This window comes from Schistocerca gregaria, chromosome 6 (genome assembly GCF_023897955.1).
Source record: "Schistocerca gregaria isolate iqSchGreg1 chromosome 6, iqSchGreg1.2, whole genome shotgun sequence".
In the NCBI taxonomy this organism is placed as follows: Eukaryota; Metazoa; Arthropoda; class Insecta; order Orthoptera; family Acrididae; genus Schistocerca; species Schistocerca gregaria.
This window is the reverse complement of record NC_064925.1, coordinates 34086658-34114362: the sequence shown is the minus strand read 5'-3', so window position 1 is coordinate 34114362 and position 27705 is coordinate 34086658. Positions and strand designations below refer to the sequence as shown.

At 41.9% G+C, this 27705-nt stretch overlaps 1 protein-coding gene across 2 annotated transcripts in view; it reads right to left on the bottom strand.

Moving 5' to 3' along the window:
- LOC126278416 (TRAF3-interacting protein 1) overlaps positions 1–27705 on the bottom strand; it is a 272794-nt gene that overhangs the window by 69142 nt on the left and 175947 nt on the right. For both annotated transcript variants that reach the window (XM_049978524.1, XM_049978525.1), the window contains 2 exons: positions 19483–19648; positions 7560–7739 (listed from right to left, as the gene is read on the bottom strand). In XM_049978524.1, the coding sequence (XP_049834481.1) occupies positions 7560–7739; positions 19483–19648 (346 nt within the window). The remainder of the gene's footprint in view (positions 1–7559; positions 7740–19482; positions 19649–27705) is intronic.

The following is a 27705-nucleotide window of genomic DNA, read 5'->3' as shown; positions in this document are numbered from 1 at the left end:
AGTCTCTCTTTCGATGAAATGTTGTCACTTGCTCTATAGTTATCATTGCAAATGTATTCATGTTATTGTTGCTTGTGCTGATTTCTACCACTGCCAAAATCAGACACGCTACTGTAGTACAGAGCTGGGGCAGTGGAACTTCATGGAGTTAGCCATCATTGCCAGTTTGTTACCGAGGCCCACCAGGACTCATATGCTGATTCCATGCTTCATGATGCTATAATGTGGCTGGCCCCTGAAAGGAAAAGGTATGAACATGCTTCAAAAGGTGAAATTCCCCCTCTCACAGATGTTCTGAACACTGCTCAGTCTTCTGAAGTATGCAGGGCAGCAGCAAATCAGATAGAAGCTTGGTGTGAAGTAGCTGCCATTGTTCCCTCTCCTCCTAGGTTGACGTCGGATAGTTCATTGTTTTGTGGGGTGATTGCGGGGAGGGGTGGATGACATTATGGCCATGCAACCGCAGCCTCCATGCCCCATGGGACAGTGCTGAGCTAAGCAACAGCAGCAGTTTGCATCACAGCAGAGGCACCATGCTCTTCTCCCATCATGCCCTTATTGTTTTGTTCAACATGAGCACACAGTGTGCCCAAAGCATTGGGCAACATGCCACAATTGTAATAAAAAAAAAAGGGGAGAGGGGGGGGGGGGGGACAAATAGCATCTGTGTGCAATTCTCAACATCTTTCACCAGATATCAACATGGAAGTGAACAGCATTTTCTGAGTAATGGTAGCCCCCGACAAACTCTACATTTAAGTGTGTGTTATGGACAAGATGTTTAAAATGCAAGTGGGCATGCATGTAACAGTGAATTTGTTAAGTTGTCAATCCTATGTGAATCTATGATCACTGGCTTTGTCTCCCAATTCAGTTGGCAAGTTTTAACAAACAACAAATATCCATACTGGAATAGTTTTCTACTTCTGTAGTATAGAAAGCAGTTGTTTGACCTTTGATGCTTGTATTAGTGGATGATGCCAACACTGAAACCTATTTGGGTTAGACATCTTCAAAACTTTTGGATTCTCTATTTTCAGTTAAGTGTATAAGGTACTGGATTAAGTTCCATACCAACAAATGGAAATGCTCTGCTCAGAATATTGTCTCTCTGTTTTCAGAATTTTTAGCATTTGCTACTGATTTCCAGGCTCACATCACAATGAAACTAGTGGTGTGCCCCCATATTTTTCATACCTGTCCAATCCCAATAGCTACATGAGAGTAAGGCAAATTGGAACTAGATCAAGTTACATTTTGGGTGTTGTCACTAGTGAATGGTTCTACTCCACAGGTAATTGTTGCAAACCCTAAAGGAAAGCTTCAGCTCTGGTGATTTTAAAAAGTTTGTAAACTCTCAATCTATTACAGACACCTATCCCTGACCCCATCAGGATGAATTCTTAGCATGGCTTTCCAGGAGTCAATATTTTTTTCAAAAATAACGCGTCAGAAGTCTAGCTGCAGCTGCCTCTGGATGATGCTTTCAAATGAATCCTCATAGTGAATAGCCCCTTTAGCTTACATCAATACCAATGCCTGCCATTTGGCATGGATAGTGCCCCTGCCATTTAATCACCTGCATGATATTGTGGTCTCAGGTTCTTCAACAGATGAACATTTGGACAACATCTGTGCATCGTTTGTGGCACTACAGGCTGCCAGTTTGAAATGTAACATGGATAAATCACAATTTTTCAGCCATTTATAATCTATATCGATTTTGAAGTCTCACATGCTCGCATTGAGCCTTTACACCAGCACATTGAGGCCATTACAGCTTTGCTGTGTCCTACTAATGTCAAAGAGTTGCAAGCTTTTCTCAGAAAGATTGCATACTACCATAAATTTCTTCCGGGTGCAGCCACATTGGTCCAGCCACATCACGCATTCATATGTAAAGATGTTGTCTTTCACTGCTTACCTACCAGTGAGTGTGCTTTTATTCTATTAACATCAAAATAACACTCCACACCTTACTTGGTTACCTTCCAACGAAGCCATATCTTGCTTTGGCTACAGATGCTTCCCTGTATGGCCTTGGAGTCATTCTCATGCACAAATATAAGGACTATTCTGAATTCCCCATTGCATACGCTTCCAAAACTGAATCAAGTGAAACTGCAGTACTCAAAGGTAGAAAAAGAAGCTCTTGCTATTGTGTATGCCCTCAAAAAATATGTTTTCCTACACAGTTCTAAGTTTCATTTGATTACTGATCATAAACCTCTGGTTTCCCTTATTAATCCTTTGCCATCTTTACTGGAACTACAGGAATCATTTCCGACTCACAGCACAACACGCTAATGTAGATGCTTTTTCTTGATTGCTGACTGCCCCCAATCCAGCATTTGATCACAATTAACTGTTGTGTTTCCACACTGTAAATGGCTTTTCTATTATCAGTTCTCATATTTCTACAGCTGTTGTGGACAATCGTATCTTACATGAGGTTATTCTATTTGTCCACCATGGCTGGCTGGGTACACCACTGGGCTGTGTATAGTATATTTTGTGTAGTTATTATGCTCTCTGTCTCCACCTCCCAGACCATGATGGTGTGTTACTGTTGGCCACTGAAAAGTCAGCGGTCACAATTTTGATCCCATCTGCATTACAGTGGAACATTATACACCTTCTCCACCTAAACTACTGGGGGCTTTCTTGTAGAAAATTGCTGGGCTATCACTGTATGATTTGGCCAGGTATCAGCAATGAGATAATGCACATTGTGACACCCTGCCCCTCTCTGCACCACCTATCACGCGACACCAGGTCTTCTCTTTCTCCATGGCTAGGGGCCCTAGTAACACATTCATGAAGATTTTGTGGGGTCCATTCATTAACTCCTTTTGGCTTGTAGTAGATGACATTTTCTCAAAATTTTCTTGTGTGGCTCTTTGCCCATCCACGTCCATGGCAGCTACATTCCTGGCCATCTCAAAGAACTTTCCCAAAAGATTGACATACATGGTTGTGACGGACAATGGCCAGCAGTTTGTGTCTCAAAATGTTGAAGATTTTTGTACAAAGAGTGGCATCTGACATGTTAACGCCCCTCTCTTTCATCTTCAGTTCCATGGTGAGGTGGAGCGGCTCATCCATAAGTTCAAAGCCCACATGAATAAAAGATATCACTCAATCTTCTCCTGAGCAAGCCCTCGACAGGTTCTTGAGTTCATATAGGTTCATTCCCATTGGCAACTGTAGCCCAGCAGAGCTGCTACCATGACTACCAGTCCCAAAGTCTGCTCCAACCTTGCTAGCCAATGCCCGGCCACCTGTCAGCACCTGCCTTGCAGTGACTGCAACCAGGTTCTGCTATCTTGGTCCAAGGGTGGGTCGGTGCCCTAAGTAGATATCGGTGATTGTCCACTACTGCTGAGGGTGCCATCTCTGCATTGTGCACACCTCCGATGGCTCTGTGGCACAACACAATGACCAGCTCCACCCACATCCATCTGACCATGCTTCAAAAAGCCCTCCATCCCCATGGCAGCCTCCACCATCTGTGCTGGCCCTGATGACATGGTCCACATCTCCCCACAACTCCTGCATCATCTCCATTCTGTGTGTCGTCAAAACCAGAGAAGTAGTCAGCACAGATCTGCTTCCATCTTGCCAGCCCCTGTCATTGCTACTGGCCCTGCCATGACCTTTGTTTTCTCTGATTCCTCCATCGGCAAATGCCTGCTGGTGCCTCCAACGGCAAATTCTTGCTCAGCTGCAGACACAGGTATGGTGACTATCACTAGTGCTTCCTTACAGCCTCTCACAGGAGAGTGGGTGCTGGACCTACCCACACCCATGTCATTTCAGACTGCTTTCTCCTGTGATGGCACGACATTTGCTCTAGCAGCCATCTCCTCCCCATAAAGACATGGGCATCTTCAAAGTGAATACTTTTCCCCAAGGGGGAAGGAGTATTGTAACCCTGTAGAGTGAGCACATATAATCAAATTGTGCACATCCATAGCTGGCCTAAAGAGGTTGCCCTGCTTTGGCACAGCAAGCACTGTGCTGTGTACAAACAGCCTTGTATAAGCTAGTGCACAGGGCTCTTAGTCAGACTGATGTTTACTGATGATTGTATGCTCAACTGTTCGACAGTGCTTTAATGGTTAAGATGTATATACACATTTCTACTTCATTCAGTGGCTTAGTGTATCTCTCAATGTGAAAGTGGAATAAAGTTTGGTGGGAATTCTGATATTGTGTTGATACAATGTTACAACACACACTTCATAAAATATGTTAGGAATCAATAGAGGAAGCACTGAAAACTAATTTTGAAGGCAAAATTCATCAGTAAAGATAGCTTAATAAGACAGTATGGAGTCAAATAAAAAGGTATACAAGGTATTGTGAAGACTGAAACAGGGAAGAGATGTGAAGACCAGAAAATCATTCTCAAAAACATAAAAAATATCAATTTTAGAAACAAGATATGCCAAATTATACTAACAATTATTTCCTGAGTTCAACAATTTCATAAGCTCTTCGTTTATAAACCAAGAAAAACCAGAATTTTCAAAAGCTGTTTGAGCATGAAGTGTTAAAAGTGGTAAAATGCTTGAATCCTAAAATGTCAGCAGCAGTAGATCAGATACTAATATCTATAATGATAGCTCCACATATTGCAAGGCCTTTGACATACATAGCCAACTTATCATCTAATGAAGTAGTGTGTCCACATAATGCTGAAAATCTCAAAAGTGGTCATTATTTAAAAATGGCTACAAATATAAGGTAGAAAACTATTGGCCAATATAGCTCCCTCCTGTATTTTCCAAAACATTAGAAAAACTGATGAAACACAGAATCAAAAAATATCTAAATGACCACAAATTACTAAACAGATATCAGCATGGCTTCAGGCCAGGTAAAAATACAGAAACAGCAGTAATGAGCAACACCAAATAAATGATCAAAAATCTAGAAAAAGACAATAGTGGAATAGGAGTAAATTTAGATCTCTCCAAAGCATTTGATACTGTGAATTATGGCACTCTTTTAGAAAAATTGGGTACATTAAGTATTCATCGAGCAGGGAAAAAGTGTTTTCAATCAGGACTAAAAAAACAGAACAAGTTGTAGGACTGATGTTAGCATACTCCAAGAACAAAATAAATTTAGTACCAGAGGCAAAAAAGCAGATATACGAGTACCACAAGGTAGTATTCTAGGTTGCATATTGTTTCTTGTCAGTATAAGAGACAATAACAACTCAAATGGTGCAGCCAATGCTACACTATTTGCTTATGATACTAGTGCAAAGATACATGCACCAAAGTAACTGCTACAAACAACTACAAATGTTCTTAAAATACTAACAATACCATCATTATATATAAAAAATAGAGGGAAACATTCCACGTGGGAAAAATATATCTAAAACCAAAGATGATGTAACTTACCAAACAAAAGCTTTGGTATGTTGATAGACACACAAACAAATACAAACATACACACAAAATTCAAGCTTTCACAACCTTAGGTTGCTTCATTGGGAAAGAGGGAAGGAGAGGGACAGACGAAAGGATGTGGGTTTTAAGGGAGAGGGTAAGGAGTCACTCCAATCCCGGGACCGGAAAGACTTACCTTCGGGTGGAAAAAAGGACGGATACACACACACACACACACACACACACACACACACACACACACACACACACACACACACACTAAATTTGGAATCGTCTTACTCTTCCATAATTTGTGTAATGTCCTCGTTTCTTCTCCTTCCTCATTCTAACAAACAATCTTGTCATCACCAATTCTGTAGCTATTCCTGCCATTGTCAAAATTTGTTCACCGATTAACTTCACTAACCCTGTCAGAATCACAGGTTTAATTATCCCATAAATATTCTCCAGTTAGGCGTTGTTACATGTTCGTACAACACGTTTTCTGCATTACTTCCAGAATAGAACTTAAGCAGCTACTAGCCGGGGACTGTACAACTGGTCCTTACTAGTACAGTGATCTGGCCTAAAATTTTCGGACAAAATTTCATTTTCTTGGATACACAGAGAAGATAAAACGTAATCTTTCTCACCTGTTAGTCATTTATTTCCATTCTGGTAGTCTGAATCTACGGATTTCGATAGTAATTATAACAATGCTGATCATTCGCAAACCCCATCAACCACATAATCAGACAGTGATTGGCATTCATCCGTTCAGCTTTACTCCACTCAGCACTTATAGCCCCATCCCCTTTTTTCTGTGGAAAGTTTATTTTTAGATGCGACGAGGATTCACATGACAGAGACATCACATACACTATGCACGTAGTCTTCCTAAGGCCTTTGGCACATTTTGCTGTTGGCAGATACTGCATGAGCACTGTGTGTCGTTGTTGTATAAGGAGCATTTCCTTTGCAATTTAAGTTATTTTCATTTTCTTCTCTCATTTATGTTTTATTGTTGAAGTATTATACTGCATTAGCGGGATACAGTAATATCCTTTGTTAGAGTATCGGTTCTTACCATTCAAAATTACAAAAATTTAAGAGAAAACTGAAAGAATGAAAAATTCCTGGAATTCTAAAAAATTCCCAGTTGTCTCGAGTCATATACACCCTGTTATTTCAATTTCACATAAATTTCACTGACCAATACATTTCTATTCATGTGAGTTACATTCCCCCCTGCAGCAGAGAAAAGAAGGGAACCAGCAGAAACATGCTATTGGAGTTCACAGGATGTGAATATTTTCTTATTTGGACTTCTTTATGTTGAAAGAGGAGAAGGAAGAGAAGACACTGACAATGGACAGAGATGGAAAATTATTAAATACTGGAAGATAATAGACAGTGGTTGTGTTAGAGCAAAGAAGACAATGGTAGTGTGAGAGAAAAAGAGGGACAGGACGCCAATGGAACATAGTTGACAGTGACAGAACAGTGCTAGGAAAAGAGCGAAGGAGACAGTGCTGGGTAGGAGGAAATAAAGAGAAAGCGAAAGTGGAGGTGGAGGTGGGTGAGAGCCAATCAAAATGAGATGCAGTATATTATGCTACAATGAGTAAGAGAGAGAAAGTAACAGTGAGAAGAGAGAGCAGCATTTGGAAGGTTGAAATGAGATACCAGCAGTAAGGGAGAGCAAGAGCAAGTCACTGATAGTGAGATGAGACTGTAAAAGTAGGACGAAATGAAGGGGACTAAGGGTGTTAGACAGGAGACAATGGCATAGAGAAACAAAGAGATAATGACAATGAGTTTGGCTGAATGAGTGAGAAAGGACAACTGGAATTGGAAGGGTATGAGCAACTTATAGTGACTGACTAGTTAGAGTGAGAGGGTTACAGATTGAAGAGCTTGCGGGAGTCTGAGGTAAGTTGCATATTAAAAAAGTGGGAAATCCATAAAGGCACTGAGGAAGGTAGAACGAGGCAGCAACCGTAACCATAACCGTAACCAAACCGTAACATATTCACATTTTTGTACCCTGGTAGGAGCATTTTTCCACTGGTTACATTATACATTCAGAACTGATTATTTCTCTTTAGATTTGAATGGATGACGTTTTCAATGGGTATTCTTACAGGTACTCACTGGACTTCCGCAGGCACCACCACCTCACCACGATCTCTTACCCGTGGAGCAGCTGGCCTCGCACTCATAGGCCTGGCACTTCCCAAACGAGCTGTCTTTGGTCTGATTACATTCACTTTTGGTGCCGCAACACTTCCTTCTCCATTGTGAACATTGTTGTTGGTAATGTTATTGCTGCTGCTGTAAAGAGAACAAACATAATATCTGAAAATCATAGTAACCATTCCAAAACACATAATAGTTGTTAGAGAGTAACTGCAAAACAAGAAAAAAGGTGCCTAATAATGTGTCCTGTTCACCAATATCCAGCTTAGGACAGAGTGCCTTTGGTAGTGAGGTGGGAGATCACTGACCTGCTGCTTGTAGCATTATAGTGTGCTACTATAATGAAACCTGATGATTGGGAATGTGTGCAATTATTTATTTTCTGCAGGTAAAAAACAAAAAAATGTAGAAATACACCATAAAATTTGCGCAGTTTATGGAGAAAATGTAATGAGTGGTAAATTCTGTTAAATACCACATTAAATATATGGTCCACCCACCTAATCTTCAGCATTCATCTGTAGCACCATATTTCAAAAGCTTCTATTTTCTTCTTTTCTAAACTGTTTATCGTCCACGTTTCACTTCCACACATGGCTATACTCCACAAACACTTTTGGAAGAGACTTCCTCACATCTAAATCTATACTCGATATTAAGAAATTCCTCTTCTTCAGAAATGCTTTTCTTGTCATTACTAGTCTATATTTTATATCCTCTCTGCTTCGACCATCATCAGTTACTTTGCTGCCCAAATAGCAAAACTCATCTACTAATTTTAGTGTCTCATTTCCTAATCTAATGCCGTCAGCATTATCTGATTTAATTTGACTACATTCCATTATTTTCATTTAGCTTTTGTTGATGTTCATCTTATGACCTCCTTTCCAGAAACTGTCCATTCCGTTAAACTGCTCTTCCAAGTCCACGGTTGTCTCTGACAGATTACTCTGTCATTGGCAAATCTCAATGTTTTTATTTCTTCTCTCTGAACATTAAGTCCTACTAAACACTTTTCTTTGGGTTTCTTTACTGTTTGTTCAAATTACAGATTGAATAACATCGGCCCGCATCTCGTGGTCGTGCGGTAGCGTTCTCGCTTCCCACACCCGGGTTCGATTCCCGGCGGGGTCAGGGATTTTCTCTGCCTCGTGATGGCTGGGTGTTGTGTGCTGTCCTTAGGTTAGTTAGGTTTAAGTAGTTTTAAGTTCTAGGGAACTGATGACCATAGATGTTAAGTCCCATAGCGCTCAGAGCCATTTGAATAACATCGAGGACAGGCTACACTCCCTTCTCTAACACTGCTTCCCATCCAGGCCCAACAACTCTTATAACTGCCATCTGGTTTCTCTCTAGTAGTAAATAGCCTTTCACTCCCTGTATTTTACCCTGCTACCTTTAGAATTTCAAATAAAGTACTCCAATCAACACTGTCAAAAGCTTTCTGTAAGTCTAAAAATGCTATAAATGTAGGTTGGCCTTTCCTTAACCTATTTCCCATATAAGTTGTAGGGTCAGGATTAGTTTTCATGTCCCTTCATAGTTTGGTAATATTCACACCTTTTAGCACATGATTTCTTTGTAATTGGAACAATTACATTCTTTTTTAGGTCTGAGGCTAATTTGCCTGTCTCATACATATTGTATACCAGATGGAAGACTTCTGGCTCAGCTCGCTCTCACAAGCCTGTCACTAGTTCTGGCAGAATGTCTTCTATTCCTGGGGACTTGTTTTGATTTAGGCCTTTCACTGTTCTATCAGGTTCTTCTCCCACTATAATATCTCCCATCTCACATTCATCTATGTCTTCTTCCAGTTCTATAATATTGCCTCCAAGTTCATCTCCCTTGTATAGATGCTCTACATACTCCTTTCACATTTCAGCTTTCCATTCTTTGCTTAGAACTGGTTTTTTATTCGAGCTCATGTATTTGTATAGCTGCTTCTCTTTTTTGACAAGGCCTCTTTAATTTTACTGTATGCAGTATCTGTCTTTCTTATAGGGATATAATCTTCTAAATCCTTACATTTGTCCTCCAGGCATTCCTGCTCAACCATTTTGCACTTCCTATCAATCTCATTTTTAGACATTTGTATTCAATTTCACATGATTCATTTGCTGCATGTTTAGATTCTCATTTCATCAGTTAAATTCGGTATCACCAGCTTTATCCAAGAATTTCCGCTATGACATGTCTTTTTACCCATTTGATCCTCCGCGAGTGTAGAAGTGTGCGAATCTAACTTGAGAAATAGTTATAGTTATGCTGTTAAAAAGGAAGTTTGTAAGAATTGTAACACTGAAATAACAACGCTAAAAGAACGAATTGCTAGCTTACAATTCATAGTCAGTTCCTTAAGAAGCGATATTGACTCACTGAAAAAGAAAATCGGGATCTGCGATCGAAGCCAACACTAAGTGAAATGATGCAAGACAAAAGTAATATATCGTCCGAGTGGGTAAAAGTGCCATACAAAAATAGTGTGCCAACTACAAAAAGAACAACAAAGTTTGCTAAAACTGTCACATCTTCAGAAAAAAACAAATATCATGTTTTGCAAACAGGTGACTGTGATAACGACTCTCCAAATGATCGTCAACTTGAAAAAGTCAGTGAACTGAAAATGAATAGCGTTTTTTCAAATAATGTCAACAACAAACACAGGTTATCAGGGAAAAAGAGTAATGGACTATTACTAACAGACAGTCATGGCAGGAATCTATCCAGCATGCTCCGTGAGAAAAATCGCGACATAGCAGTGACTAGTGTAGTGAAACCGGGAGCGGGATGTAAAAATGTTGCAGACATTAACTCTCAGACGAAATTAATGCAAGAAAATGACTTTATCGTCTGTATAATGGGTTCAAACGATGTGGCAAAAAATGAAGCAGAGGTTTGCGTGAAAACGCTACAGAATTTTTTACAAGCTAATAAATGCAGAAACACAGTAGTTGCCACACTTCCTCATAGGCATGATCTGATTTATAGTTCGTGTGTAAACAAAGAAATTCAGAAAACAAACATTAAAATAAGGAAACTCTGTTCTCAACACACTAAGTGCGATGTACTGGATATAAGCAAGATGCATCGAAATCTGCACACGAAGCATGGAATGCATTTGAACTATGAAGGGAAAAGATTTGTTTGTGATCGTGTTAGTGAAATAATTAAAGAAAGACTTCTAAGGGATAGAACAATTTATCAGCTTCCTGAACATCCTTCCAAAAGCGAGGAAAACAAAATAAACAAGAAAGAAGAACGAAAATACAACACTGCTGATGTTCCTAATTTAAACTAGAGGTAAGTGATGCTGTAAATATGATTCACAATTACCAAATCGTGAATACGCCCGAACTAAAAATTTATCGCCATAATGTGCAATCCCTGCGTAATAAGATCAATGAAATTAACGTTCTATTAACACACGAACTTAATGATATCTCAGTGTTATGCATTTCTGAGCACTGGCTTAACCCAGAATTAATCCAGAATACGAAAATAAACAAATTTGTCTTGGCTACTTACTACTGCAGGAAAAACAGCAAGCAGGGTGGGGTAGCAATTTACACAAAGGATAATGTAGATTTTATTACACTACCTGACTTAACTAGAGCAAATGTTGAAAAGGATTATGAAATTGCAGCTATAAAAATTACTCAGCTCAACCTGGTTATTGCTACAGTTTACCGATCATCGTCCGGGAATTTTGAACTTTTCTTAAACAAAATGGAGTCACTGCTAAATAAAGTAAATAAAATGGATTGTGAATTGATAATCTGTGGTGACTTCAATATTGACTTCCTCACGAATAGTGGAAATAGGGAGACCATTTTGAACCTTGCAACGTCCTACAATTTAAAGGCTGAAGTAAAAGCAGCTACCCGAGTATCAGAAACTTGCCAAACAGCTCTTGATCAGTTTCTAGTCAAGAAGAGTTTACACAACACCTCACTAAGAATTTTCAATGCAGGTTTTAGTGATCATTTTGCTCAAATATTAAGAATAAAAGTACAAGGCAGTATTATTAACAACATGTCTTTCAGAACAGCATATCGAAGTTATAATCAGCATAATGTGAACTACTTCAACAACTTATTACAGAAAGAAAAATGGCTAGGAGTGTACAAAATGAACGATATAAATGAAAAATTCAACACTTTCATTGATGTATTAACCAATTTCTTTGAACTTGTGTTCCCACTGAAAACATTAACCATACGGGGAAACTCTAGAACAAACAGCTGGATCACAAAGGGAATAAGAGTTTCATGCCAGAAGAAAAGACTATTTCATGAAATATGTAACTCAAAAAATTCCTCACCTGTAGTACGCGCCTAAGAAATGTAATAAAAGCAGCAAAAATAATGCATAATGATGGAATCATTTATAATTCAGCTAATAAATCAAATGCTATGTGGAGTGTTATAAAAAAAGAATGCGGAGAATATAGACAACCTTGGAAAAATATAACACTATCACATAAAAATAAAAAAGTAACAAACCCCTTAGAAGTAGCCAACACATTTAACACCTTTTTCACAGGTGTTGCTGAAAATATGTTACAATCAAACTTTAAGAGCACCCAGGCAAATGAATATAAAATAAGTGCATGTAGAGGATCAATGTACATCAGTTCTGTTTCACAAGATGAAGTAGCTAAAGCAATAAAAGGACTAAAAAATTCCAAATCGGCAGGTATTGATGGTATACCTACAACAATGTTAAAGAAGAGCGCATCAAACCTGAGTGAAGTACTCACACATTTATGCAATTGCTCACTTCAGGCAGGCACTTTCCCTGATGTGTTGAAAACATCAAAAGTTATTCCTGTATATAAAAAAGGGGATAAAGACAATGTAAATAACTACAGACCCATCACAATTTCCTCCTGCATCTCTAAAGTACTGGAAAAAGTGATGTATGAGAAACTTATGAAATTTATTAATAAAAACAGCATCCTATGTAATGAACAACATGGATTCAGAAATAAGAGGTCAACAACAACTGCTATCTATGAGTGCATCAATTCCATCCTAAACCTGATGGACAAAAAACAGGAAACAATAGGAGTCTTTATTGACTTGTCATAAGCTTTTGACATGGTGGACCATAAAATTCTGCTATCAAAGCTAGAAGGATATGGTATTCGAGGTCTGTCCAATAAGTGGATCAGTTCCTTCCTGACAAATCGTATGCAGGCAGTGTGCGTCAAGCACACAAATATTGAACTAAAAACTATATCTAATCACTTATCTGACTATAAACAAATAAAATGTGGTGTACCCCAAGGATTCGTATTGGGACCCCTTCTGTTTCTTCTGTACATAAATGATCTAAGCTTAAATATTGATGCACACAAAACAATTATATTTGCAGATGACACCATGATTCTACTAAAAGGAGGCGACGATGAACAGTTACAGCAGACAGTAAACACGGTCACGAAACAACTTAGTAACTGGGCACAGAGTAATCAGCTTGTAATAAACAGTAAGAAAACCGTTGCTCTAAAATTCCACAATGTTCCTAACAAGGACATGTTTATCCCATCAGTCTCTATCAATGACGAGCCAGTTGGTAACAGTACTGAAACCAAATTCTTAGGACTTTGGCAGCAGAGTAACATCAGATGGAATAAGCACATTGAATATCTCAATGCTGAACTGAGCAAAACATGTTATCTTCTTTGTTCATTAAAATCATGCTGTAGTGAGAAAACAGTATTGAATGCATATCATGCATATTTCATTCTCATCTTAGATATGGGGTCACCTTCTGGGGAAACTCTAAAACATCTAATAGCACTTTTAAACTACAAAAAAGGGCCATTAGAATCTTGTTTGGGTGCAAGCCTAGAGACTCTTGTAAACCCCTGTTTAAGAAATCTGGTATTCCCCCATTACCATATGTATATATTATGGAAACCCTTTTGTTCTTTAAATTAAATGTAATAGGCAAGGACCGGAGACTACAAAAAAACTGTGATATACATGAGCACTTTACCAGACAAAACAGAAACTTACATATGACTCAAATCAGCACAGCACTGTGCCAAAAAGGTACTTTTCACATGGGAGTTAAGCTTTATAACAAACTTCCTGAAAACATAAAAGCTATCACTGAGGTCAATACATTTGGAAAATCTCTAAAGTCATATTTACAGCATCACTGCTTTTACTCCATTGAAGAATATTAAAATTTATGAAATGTGTTATATAAATACTTACTTATGTGTAAAGTGCATTATTGTAAGCTTACATATGTATGCCTTGAAATTACTTTCAGCCTGTATATTTATAACTTGACTTGTCCAATGTCTTATGCATAAGCTGCTATGAAGACAACAGGACCAATAAAATACAATCTACAATCTACAATCCGCTGTCTTCACTTTCTCATCTCTCAAAGCTACCCATTCATCTTCTATTATATCCCTTTCCAATGTTCTACTCAATGATTTACTGATTGTTCTACTCTGAAACCCTCCACAACCGCTGATTCTTTCAGTTTATCCAGGTCCTATCTTCTTAAATTCCTACCTTTTTGCAATTCATTTAGTTTTAATCTACAGTTCACCACCCATAAATTGTGGTCATAGTCCACATCAGCCACAGGAAACATTATAAAGTTTAAAGTCTGGCTTCCAAGTCTTTGCTTTACCAGTATACAATCAGTCTGAAACCTTCTGGTGTCTAGAGGTCTCTTCCACGAGTACAGCCTTCTTTCATGATTCTTAAACCAAGTGGTAGTGATGATTAAATTACACTCTGTGAATAATTCTACCAGGCAGCTTTCTCCTTCATTCCTTTTGGAGGTCTGTATTCATCTACTATTATTCCTGCTCTTCATTTTCCTACTACCTAATTCCAGTCACCCATCACTATTAAAATTTCATCTCTCTTAACTACCTGAATAATTTCTTCCATCTCATCATAAATTTCTTCACTCTCTTCATGACCTGTGGGGATAGTTGGCATATAAACCTGGACTACGGTGGTGGGTGTGGGCTTCATGTCTATCTTGGTTATGATATGCATTCACTATGCGGTTCATGGCAGGTTACTGACTTCCTACTTTGTTATTCATTATTAAATCCACTTCTGTAATATCCTATTTGATATATATTAAAAACAAAGATTCCAAGACTTACCAAGCGGGAAAGTGCCGGTAGATAGGCACAATGAATAAAACACACAAACACACACACAGAATTTCGAGCTTTCGCAACCGGCGGCTGCTTCGTCAGGAAAGAGGGAAGGAAAAGGAAAGATGAAAGGATGTGGGTTTTAAGGGAGAGGGTCAGGAGTCATTCCAATCCCGGGAGCGCAAAGACTTACCTTAGAGGGAAAAAAGGATATGTATATACTCGCGCGCACACACACACACACACACACACACACACACACACACACACACACACACACACATATCCATCCATACATACACAGACTTCCTAAAATCCTGCCCCAAAATGAGATCCATCCTTCATGAAATCCTCCCCACTCCACCAAGAATGTCTTCCGCCGTCCACCTAACCTTCGTAACCTCTCTTGGTTCATCCCTATGAAATCCCCAAACCACCTTCCTACCCTCTGGCTCCTACCCTTGCAACCGCCCCCATTGTAAAACCTGTCATATGCACCCTCCCACCACCACCTAATCCAGTCCTGTAACCCGGAAGGTGTACACGATCAAAGGCAGAGCCACGTGTAAAAGCACCCACATGATTTACCAACTGACCTGCCTACACTGTGACGCTTTCTATGTGGGAATGACAAGCAACAAACTGTCCATTCACATGAATGGACACAGGCAGACAGTGTTTGTTGGTAATGAGGATCACCCTGTGGCTAAACATGACTTGGTGCATGGCCAGCACATCTTGGCACAATGTTACACCGTCCGAGTTATCTGGATACTTCCTACCAACACCAACCTATCCGAACTCCGGAGATGGGAACTTGCCCTTCAATATATCCTCTCTTCTCGTTATCCACCAGGCCTCAATCTCCGCTAATTTCAAGTTGCCGCCACTCATACCTCACCTGTCTTTCAACAACATCTTTGCCTCCACACTTCCGCCTCGACTTACATCTCTGCCCTTACTCTTTGCCTTTAAATATGTCTGCTTGTGTCTGTGTATGTATGGATGGATGTGTGTGTGTGTGTGTGTGTGTGTGTGTGTGTGTGTGTGTGTGGGCGCGCGAGTATATACCTATACTTTTTTCCCCCTAAGGTAAGTCTTTCCACTCCCGGGATTGAAATGACTCCTGACCCTCTCCCTTAAAACCCACATCCTTTCATTTTTCCCTCTCCTTCCCTCTTTCCTGATGAAGCAACTGCCAGTTGCGAAAGCTCGTAATTCTGTGTGTGTGTTTTGTTCATGTGCCTGTCTGCCGGCGCTTTCCCGCTTGGTAAGTCTTGGAATCTTTGTTTTTAATATAAAACAGAAAGAAACTTCCACATGGGAAAAATATATGCCAGTTCAGTTTTGTTTCTCTTGATGATGACATCTTCTTAAGTAGTTCCGGGCCAGACATCTAAATGGGGGACCATTTTAAATGTGAAATATTTTACCCAAATGGATGCCATCGTATTTAATCATACAGCACCTCTGCATGCACTTGAGAAAATTATGGCTGTAGTTTCCCCGTGCTTTCAGTCATTCATAGTACCACACCATTTTGATTGATGCTACAAGGCCAGATCAGTTAATCATCCAGAAGGCTGCATCAACTCAGAAGGCTGCTGCCTCTCTTCAGGAACCACACATTTGTCTGGCCTCTCAAAAGATACCCCTCCATTGTGTTTGCACCTACAACAGGGCTACCTGTATCGCTGAGGCAAGCGAGCCTCCCCACCAATGGCAAGATCCACGGTCTAAGAGAAAACAGAAAGTGTTACTTGCTTGTGATAATAATATAGTATGTATGATATTCCTCATAACTGTTGGTTGTGTTTCTGGACTCACCATGTTCTGTTCTGTACCTTGGGAGCTGGGAATGGGCTCTGGATGTTCAGAGTAATTGAAAGATTGGCTATCACAAGGTTTGTGCTCAGTAGGTGCACAAAATTCATTGAGGTGACCTTAGAACACACAGAATTGGTTTGACTCTCATATTCTTACAACAAGTAGTGTAAGGTGACTATTTTCTTAGTCACAATGAACTGCTGATGACACATGGATTCTGTAAGTGAACGCTGTGAGAATGTCAAAGTCTCAAACCAGTTCACCACAGAAATCTGCAAAATGCCACCCAATGTTTTCTCCAAAGAAAGATATGATCATTGTCTTTCAACACAAGAAAGACATACTGTTAAATCAGATTATTGAATAAAGATTTTCAAGATCTTCTCAAATCATAGTTAAGGTTGCTGGCACTTCTACAATGAAGGTACACAGAAGTTTGTCACACTTTGACAAATCAGTCTACAGAGGTCCTTTATATCTCCTGCAAGTAACCTCATAATGTAAAATATACCTGTAGATGGTTATACACAGCTGAAACCAGTCACTGTGATCAATATTTTACACTGTGTTATTAACTGTCTTTAAATAAGGAATGTATGGTTGTAGCTTGAGTATTTAATCAATAAAATTTCATTAAATGGGTCAGTATTTTATTAATAGTAAGCCATAAATTACTTTTGAAGCAGCTATTACACTCTCCATGTGATTTTAAATCAATATAGATTCATCATATCTTTCTATACAATGGATTCCTAAGAGACAATCTCCATTCCTTCCTAACTGACTATGTAAATGTAGACGAGATGTGGCTCAAATTTAAAGATATAGTAGCAACAGAAATTGAGAGATTCATACCTCATAAATTGGTAAGAGGTGGAACTGATCCCCTGTGGTACACAAAGCAGGTCCGAACGCTGTTGCAGAGGCAACAGAAAAAGCATACAAAGTTCAGAAGAACACGAAATCCCAAAGATTGGCTAAAATTTACAGTCGCACGAAATTTGGCATGGACTTCAATGCGAGATGCCTTTAATAGGTTCCACAACGAAACATTGTCTCGAAATTTGGTAGAAAATCCGAAGAAATTCTGGTCGTATGTAAAGTACACAAGTGGCAAGACGCAGTTAATACCTTCGCTGCACAGTGCCGATGGTACTGTTACCAATGACTGTGCCGCTAAAGCGAAGTTATCGAATGCAGTTTTCCGAAATTCCTTCACCAGGGAAGCTGAATGGAATATTCGAGAATTTGAAACACGAACAGCTGCTAGCATGAGTTTCTTAGAAGTAGATACCTTTGGGGTTGCGAAGCAACTCAAATTACTTGATATGGGCAAGTCTTCAGGTCCAGATTGTATACCGATTAGGTTCCTTTCAGATTATGCTGATAAAATAGCTCCCTAATTAGCAATCATATACAACCTCTTGCTCACCGATAGATCTGTACCTACAGATTGGAAAATTGCACAGGTCCCACCAGTGTTTAAGAAGGGTAGTAGGAGTAATCCACTGAACTACAGACCTATATCATTGACATCTGTTTGAAGTAGGGTTTTGGAACATATACTGTATTCAAACATTATGAATCACCTCAAAGGGAACGATCTATTGATAAGTAATCAGCATGGTTTCAGAAAACACTGTTATTGTGCAACGCAGCTAGCTCTTTATTCGCACGAAGTAATGGCCGCTATCGACAGGGGATCTCAAGTTGATTATGTATTTCTAGATTTCTGGAAAGCTTTTGACACCGTTCCTCACAAGCGACTTCTAATCAGGCTGCAGGCCTATGGGGTATCATCTCAGTTGTGTGACTGGATTCGTGATTTACTGTCAGGAAGGTCGCAGTTCGAACTAACAGACGGCAAATCATCGAGTGAAACTGAAGTGCTATCAGGTGTTCCCCAGGGAAGCGTCCTGAGACCTCTGCTGTTCCTGATCTATATAAATGACCTGGGTGACAATCTGAGCAGTTCTCTTAGGTTGTTCACAGATGATGCTGTAATTTACCGTCTAGTAAGGTCATCCGAAGACCAGTATCAGTTGCAAAGCGATTTAGAAAAGATTGCTGTATGGTGTGGCAGGTGGCAGTTGACGCTAAATAACGAAAAGTGTGAGGTGATCCACATGAGTTCCAAAAGAAATCCGTTGGAATTCGATTACTCGATAAATAGTACAATTCTCAAGGCTGTCAATTCAACTAAGTACCTGGGTGTGAAAATTATGAACAACTTCAGTTGGAAAGACCACATAGATAATGTTGTGGGGAAGGAGAGCCAAAGGTTGTGTTTCATTGGCAGAACACTTAGAAAATGCACAAGTCCACTAAAGAGACAGCTTACACTACACTCGTTCGTCCTCTGTTAGAATATTGCTGCGCGGTGTGGGATCCTTACCAGGTGGGATTGACGGAGGACATCAAAAGGGTGCAAAAAAGGGCAGCTCGTTTTGTATTATCATGTAATAGGGGAGAGAGTGTGGCAGATATGATACGCGAATTGGGATGGAAGTCATTAAAGGAAAGACTTTTTCGTCGCGGCGAGATCTATTTACGAAATTTCAGTCACCAACTTTCTCTTCCGAATGTGAAAATATTTTGTTGAACCCAACCTACATAGGTAGGAATGATCATCAAAATAAAATAAGAGAAATCAGAGCTTGAACAGAAAGGTTTAGGTGTTCATTTTTCCCGCGCGCAGTTCGGGAGTGGAATGGTAGAGAGATAGCATGATTGTGGTTCGGTGAACCCTCTGCCAAACACTTAAATGTGAATTGCAGACTTGTCATGTACATGTAGATGTAGATGTAGATGTATTTTGTTTATGAGTCTGTTATAATGGCAAGATTGCAAACACTTCTAAAAGAAAACAGAAAATGTTACTCACTTGTAATAATAATACAGTACCTTGTGATATTCTTCATATCTGTTGACTTTGTTTCTGGATTCACCATGTTCTGTTCTGTCCCTTGGGAGCTGGTAACAGGATCTGGTTGTTCATTTTCTTCTTTCATTTTGTCATCCACCGCAGTCAATTTATTCCTTTCACTTATCTGATTTACTGATGTCTGTCCTGTTTAGCAATAACAATCACAAATTACCAATATGAAAATAGTTTATATTTTGGCACCAACTCATAGCTCTTTTGTAAATTTCTGTTGGCTCAGTTAGGTACAAGAATATAAAATAAAGTTGTGTGTTTCCAGATTACACCAAATACTTAGTTAGCACTGAACCACTGATAGGCAAACACATTTGTGTTTTATCATTCAAGACTGACATATCTGAATATGCAACAGGGATGGCCTCTCAGGTAGTGCCACTGTCCCATGGCACAACTTGTATAAAAAAAGAAAGAAAGAGAAATATTTGTGAACTGCGCATAAAACATTGTTTTGGAGTATGTATTTTCTGATTTGAAGAGGTGTGTTTCACTGCATGCGCTCTTGCAGTAGTTTTCTGAAGCTTGGAGCCAATTGCAGATTGGCACCGCCTGCCCTCTTAAGCACTGAGTGAAAGGCTGGGCCATTGGTTTCTACATGCTTCTCATGGTGGAGGTGGAGCCACAGGTAGCCTGACTCAGAGCTTTACGTTCCTTCTGACACAGAGCAGTAAAATGCAGGGCCTATACAAGCACGATCTGCCATCTAGGGAGCATGTTAGAATACATCGGACTGCAGATTTCTAGTAATCCAATTTTACAATCTTTATGCACGTTAATGCTAATGTATTCCTAAATGGTAGTTAATGCTGAATTAAATTGAACACAGAAATAACACACTTAAATATCATTATAAATAGTTATACATAATTGGAGTATAATTACGCCTTTAGATTTTGAAACTAAGAGGCATTATTTCAATATTGGTATGTTTCACAACAGCAGGGATATTGCTACAGAACAAAAAACGAATGTATTCACCACCTGTTGAGCATCTGTTTCCCAAACAAAGGTGTAGTATTTCTGTTTATACTCATTACATATGTGTAATACAGATCTGTAGAAAGACGTTGCATGTTGTAACAGTGAGCTGAACAGTTGTGGGGTTATAGTGACGGAAATGTGGCAGAACCCATGGAGCAGCCCGCGAACAACAACACAATGGTAGAGGACGGACACGACCAATGAAGGACCTTACGACAACAACAATAACAAAACAACAGAGTCAAGAAAACCTACTAGACAACCACATCCACTTGCAAAGAAAACACGAAAGTCAATATGTTGTATAATGCAAAGCGATATGTCCTGAGAGGTTAGACTGGCAGGCTGAACGACAGGCAGGCGCTTAAATACTGGATCGGGGATGTCGCTACTGACTGCTGAAACCATGTGTTCCATTGTGGCGCCCTCGCCGTAAATGCGGGCCAGGAGGCATGCGCCTCCACACCTTACGGCGTGATGGTACAGAGACCTCTATGGGTCTTCAACGTCCATGATGTCTGGCAGGGATTCGAATTCCACGGCACACAGTACCAGATCCCTCCCCACCTGAAACTTGTGCATAGGGGCAGAAACGCCCCGGACGGTGCCAAGGCGGGTGGCAGTGGGAAGTGGGGCCGGGCTAATCAACCGCTATTGGCGGGGAGGGAGGGACACCCGAGGTACCCCACGACAACCGAACCAGAGTCCAGGGAGGGGGAGGGAGCCGTCGATCCACCGAGAGGCAGAGAGGGCCAGCGGCAAGCCCTCGGGGAGACGGCAACTGAGCGAAGGGATCGTGACTGGAGGACCACGTCCGTACCTTCAGGAGGTAGGGACAGAGGCGGTGGCAAGCGTCCCGTGGCAGCACAAGGGCGGAGCTGATTATGACGACGGCACTCGAAGCTTTTTGATGTCTGCACCAACGTCACACGCCACCCATGGGCTGCGACAATCTTGGTAGGTGTCCAACCCACCTTGTGCCCGTACACGCGGGCCAACATGGGCGTGCCAGGGGTGTACCACTGCGAGGGCCAAGAGTGGGGGTGGGAGGAGGATGCCATCAGCAAATGGAGCAGGGTCCGCGGCAGTCGCCCATGAAGGAGCTCTGCCAGACTGCATCCGTCAATGGGCGTAGTGCGATAGGTGCTCAGAAACAGGGTGAGGGCTGATGTGGTTGGAGATGTGTCGACTGCCTTGGTCAACTGTTGTTTAAAAGTGTGGGCAAGCCTCTCCACCACACCATTGGAAGAAGTGTGGAAAGGTGGGCTACAGATATGTTTGATACCGTTGGCCTGACAGAAGTCGTGGCTGGAGGATGGCGTGAATTGGGGACCATTATCGGAGACCAATGTGTGTGGCAGACCCTCGATGGCGAGAACCTGGACCACGACTGTGAGTGTAGCCTCCATGGTGGTGGATGCCATACGGACAACATATGAGTATTTGGAGTAGGCATCAATGATGAGTAACCACATGGACCCCTAAAACGGGCCCGCTAAATTGATATGGATGCGATCCCAGGGCTGGTGAGGCACAGGCCAGGGTGCAAATGACTGAAGGGGACTCGCCTGGTGACGCGCACAGACAGTGCACCCACGGACCAGGAGCTCAATATCGCCATTGATGCGGGGATAAAACACATGCCGACAAGCCAAAACTTGAGACACACCCCAGTGCCTGTGGTGTAACAAACTGAGCACACGAAGCTGCAATGCCATTGGAATGCCCACCCGATGGGCATCTGACTCCTTGGCCAACAGAAGGACATCATTGACCACGGAGAGCCTGTGGGACAGGTGGTGCCAGGGGCTGAAATTGTACTGCACCTGACGAGTGAGGTAGGATGGCCACCCGTGTACCACGTAGTTGAGAACCTGCCACAAGTAGGGTAGCAGCAGGTAACCGCAGCAATGTGAGCGGCCATAAGAGGCAGACTGTCCAGCGCATTCCGGCAGGCATAATCAATGTGAAAGCAGAGGACCTCATGTTGGTCAAAGGCAGGATCGGGGCCCGCTGGGAAATGTGACAAAGCGTCCACGTTAGCATGATGGGCGGTAGGCTTATACCAGAGGGTGTAAGCGTAATTATGTAAAAACAATGCCCAGATCTGGAGGCATTGAGCCATCCACTCCAGAAGGTGAAAGTGGAGTCCAAAAAGTGTAACCAAGGGTTTATGGTCTGTCAGGAGGGTGAACTTTGCCCCAAAGAGATAGGTGTGTAATTTTTGGACAGTGATCGCCTGAGCCTCCATTTCAATCTGTGAGTAGTTCCATTGTTCTGGGGTCAATGTCTTAGAAGCATAAGCAAAGGGCTGTTCGGAGCTGTCAGCATCCCATTGCACAAGGACGGCCCCAATGCCATACGCCAACGCATCAGCCGCCACAACCAATGGGCGGTCTGGAGAAAAGGGAGTAACACAAGGGGCAGATTTCAGCATCGCCTTTAAATGGAGAAAAGCCTGGTCACAGGCAGGGCTCCACTCAAAAGGTACCCCTTTGCAACGCAAGTAATTGAGGGGCTTAGCAATGGAGGCAGAACTTTCTCTAATAAGTAACCTTGCCCAAAACCACCTGGAGTTCAGGTAAGTCTTTGGGACGAGGAAGGGCCTCAATGGCCACAACATTAAAATCCGAAGGGCGAATGCCATCTTTGCTAAGCCAGTGGTCTAAGTATTCCACTTCCAGTTGAAAAAAACGCTTGTCCAGCCAACAGTGTAAACCAGCAGACTGTAGAGCGTGAAATAAAGCGCTGAGGTTTTGCAAATGTTCCTGGCGGGAATGCCCAGTGACCAAGATGTCATCCAGATAATTCACACAGGCAGGGATAGGCTGTGTAATCTTCTCCAGGAATTGCTGGAAAATGGCCGGCACCAAAGAGACACCAAAGGGAAGGCGCTTGTACTTATACAATCCGAAAGGCGTGTTGACAACCATAACGTTCTGAGATTCGGCATCCAAGGGCAATTAGTGGTATGCCTCAGCCAGGTTGATCTTGGAAAAATGCCCCCCCCCCCTCCCGCACCCCCTGGCAAGCTTGCTAACAGGTCTTCCTGTCAGGCAATGGGGTAAGTGTCAACGAGGGACTGAGCATTGACTGTAGCGCCAAAGTCCCCACACAGCCGAAGGGACCCATTGGGTTTCTGTACGACCACCAGTGGTGTCGCCCATGCTCTATAAGTGACAGGCTCCAGCATGCCAGCGGCCTGGAGCCGATGAAGTTCCTGCTTGACCGCAGGCCGCAAGGCCACCAGAAGGGGCCAGGCCCGGAAAAAGCGAGGCTGTGCATCCGGCCGTAGGGTGACGTGCACATGAAAGCCGGAAGAACATCCGAGATCCAGTTAAAACAATGACACAAAAGCAGAGCACAGATCATCCAAGTCCTAAAAGGGAACAGCCATCGAAACGACCTTAACTTCATAGGAAATTGAAAAGCCAAACAGTTGAAACACATCCAGTCCAAATATATTCGAAGCCACCGGATGGTTGACGACAAAGAGAGTAAGAAGCCGGTGAACACGCTTGTACGTCGCCTGGACAAGAAACTGCCCACAATGGGGAACGGAACTGTCTCCGTAGGTGACCAAACGGAAAAAGGGAGGTGACAACACAGGAGTGCCCAGCCGGGAATATGTCGCCGTATTAATCAGGGAGACGGTGGCCCCAGTGTCAACCTGAAAACTGACATCCTCAGTGAAAATGTGGAGCATGAGGAAACGTTTCTGCCTTGATGGGTCGTCCTATGGGAAGACCAATTGCAGAGCATGGACTATATCCTGAGGCCCACGAGGGGCAGGACTGGAGCGAGTCGAGCAACTATGACAAACCGATCGGATGTGGCCCTCCTTGTTACACAGCATGCACATTTTCCAGCAGTGGGGACAGTCAGCCCACGAGTGTGCAGTAAAGCACTGTGGGCAAGATGGAAGTGGGCCGTGCGACCAGCGACGAGGGGCAACCAAAGGCGCCGATGCCACAGAGACGTCAGACAACGAGGAGTCCCGATGGCACTGGCCTCTGTCAGCCGGGCCACGTCCACGTCACAAGGGCGGAACCCACCATGACGCCACAATCGCCGCCACCTGCAGTTGCACCATGAGCAATGATGTTAGCCACATGAGCAACTTCAAAGGAGTGGGCAATGTGGAGAATCTCTTCCAAGGAGAGGTTGTCGAGTTTCAATGCCACAGTATGGACCTCAGGATTGGGAGCCAGCTGAACCACCACATCCCGGATCAGGGAGTCTGCATACAAAGCCTTACACTGCTGATTGGTGCATGTAAAATTGCATTGATGGCTAAGGCCCTGCAAGTGCATGACCCAGGAACGATACGATTGACCAGGCTGTTTATGGTACTGTTGGAACTACAGCCGAGAGATGACCACATGGTAGCGTTGGGAATAATAGTTTGTCAGCAAAAGGCAGATCTCCTGGAAAGAGAGAGCCACAGGATCAGACAACGGAGCCAACTTGCGGAGAAGAAAGAAGGTGTCCGGGGAGGCCCAAGACAAAAACGACGACTGCTGCAAGGAGTCGTCCGTGACTTGAAAAGCCGTGAAATGTTGTTTCAGCCAATGTAAGTAGGTTTCCCAGTCCTCGTTAGCATCATTAAAGGGTGGAAATGATGGCAGATATGGGAAAGCATTGGACACCCGAGGACTCTGAAGCTGTTGTGGTAACGTGTCCGAGGCATCGACTTTGTCCATTAGCAACTGCAGCGACTTTTGTAAGATGTCTAACTGGAGCTGCTGCTGCTGCTGCTGCTGCTGCTGCATGAGCTGCTGCTGTTGCTCCAACAGATAGACCAACTTCACCTCCATACCACGAACGACCACTGTTTACCTCGTCGCCAAAATGTTGTAACGGCAACCGGAACAATCGCAGGGTTGTAGTGACAGAAACGCGGCAGGAGCTGCGAAGTGGCCCACGAACAACACAACAGGAGAGGATGGACACGACCAACAAAGGACCTTACGACACAACAAGAACAGACAACAGAGTCACGAACCAAACAAGACAACCACGTCCACTCATAAAGAAAAAACGAAAGTCAATACACTGTCTAATGCGAGGCGATATGTCTTGAGACACACGAGAGGTTAGACTGGCAGGCTGATCGACAGGCAGGCGCTTAAGTACTTGATCAGGAATGCCGCAATTGGCCGCTGCAACCACATGTTCCACTGTGGCGCCCTCACTGTAAATCCGGGCTAGGAGGCGCACCCCACCACAGTTTACGGCGCGATAGTGCAGAGACCTATATGGGTCTTCGACATCCATGACGTCTGGTGGGGATTCAAATTCCACAGTGTGCAGTACCAGATTGTAGTTATTGTGAGGTCAGGTAACTGATTGTATATAGCTGTCTGCACAGATAAGGGAAAATTCAGTTGACTGTGAAGATAGCAAGCATGAACAAAGTAAATGAGTTGTTAGAAATGACATTTAGCAACAGGATTCTCAGATGAAAAACACTAGGTAGGCCACTCCGAATCTGAATCTGTAGCAGAAAACAAAAAACCAATGCCATGAGTTCAGTCCAGAAATTAACCAAAAGAAGAACTGGATTTGTGGTTGTGAAGAAAGCAATGCTGTTTTTGTTTTCCTTGTGTGTTATTTCGGGGAGACGTTCATTGACCTAAGTCCAGAGTAACTGATGTTAGGCATCAATGGTCTAAAATAAAAGTACATGAAATGTCAAAGCAACACATGAATATTGAGATTAGTCTTTCATTTCTAAGCAAAATCAACATTCAGCGGAAATTAGATTCACAAGATAGACATACAACTGACAGCCACAAGAAAAGTGTGGTAAAGAATAGGTATATACTGAATTTAATTGTAACTGTATGTGGTTCTGTGGTGCCCTGAACTGGCTCTCGGGGGCCATGATGAATCTGATGTCTCTCAAAATAAGTGGTGTTTTTCATGAGCTAATTCAGTGAATGTTGGAAGTGTACCATAATGAAGATTATAAAGAAATAAAACGTGATCATTATGTTGCAATAATCATGGATGAAAGCCCACATGTGTGATGGGGATTTCACTTGGTTATTGTACTGGGTTACATTGTTGAGGGAAAACCTGCTGAAAGATCTTGGAACTTTGGTAATCCCGAAAGTCAGAATGCTCATACTATAGCTGAGAGTATTCTGAAAGAAACTGGACCATTAATTGGCGATGACTGAGCAAATATTTGTTGTTGTTGTGGTCTTCAGTCCTGAGACTGGTTTGATACAGCTCTCCATGCTACTCTATCCTGTGCAAGATTCTTCATCTCCTAGTACCTACTGCAACGTACATCCTTCTGAATCTGCTTAGTGTATTCATCTCTTGGTCTCCCACCCTCCACATTGCCCTCGAATACTAAATTGGTGATCCCTTGATGCCTCAGAGCATGTCCTAACCGATCCCTTCTTCTAGTCAAGTTGTGCCACAAACTCCTCTTCTTCCCAATCCAATTCAACACCTCCTCATTAGTTATGTGATCTACCCATCTAATCTTCAGCATTCTTCTGTAGCACCACATTTTCTCTTTTTGTCTAAACTATTTATTGTCCACGTTTCACTTCCATACATGGCTACACTCCATACAAATACTTTCAGAAACGACTTCCTGACACTTAAATCTATACTTGATGTTAACAAATTCCTCTTCTTCAGAAACGCTTTCCTTGCCATTGCCAGTCTACATTTTATATCCTCTCTACTTCGACCATCATCAGTTATTTTGCTTCCCAAATAGCAAAACTCTCTACTTTAAGTGTCTCATTTCCTAATCTAATTCCCTCAGCATCACCCGATTTAATTCGACTACATTCCATTATCCTCATTTTGCTTTTGTTGATGTTCATCTTATATCCTCCTTTTAAGATACTGTCCATTCCGTTCAACTGCTCTTCCAAGTCCTTTGCTGTCTCTGACAGAATTACAATGTCATCGGCGAACCTCAAAGTTTTTATTTCTTCTCCTTGAATTTTAATACCTAATCCGAATTTTTCTTTTGTTTCCTGCATTGCTTGCTCAATATACAGATTGAATAACATCGAAGAGAGGCTACAGCCCTATCTCACTCCCTTCCCAACCATGTGCAAACATTATGAGTTGCAATTCAAACAGGGCCCAGAAATTAATTAAAGACAAATATCCAAATGCAAACTGCATCCCTTGTTATGCGTATCAGTTCTACCTTATGTCAGGGAACCACT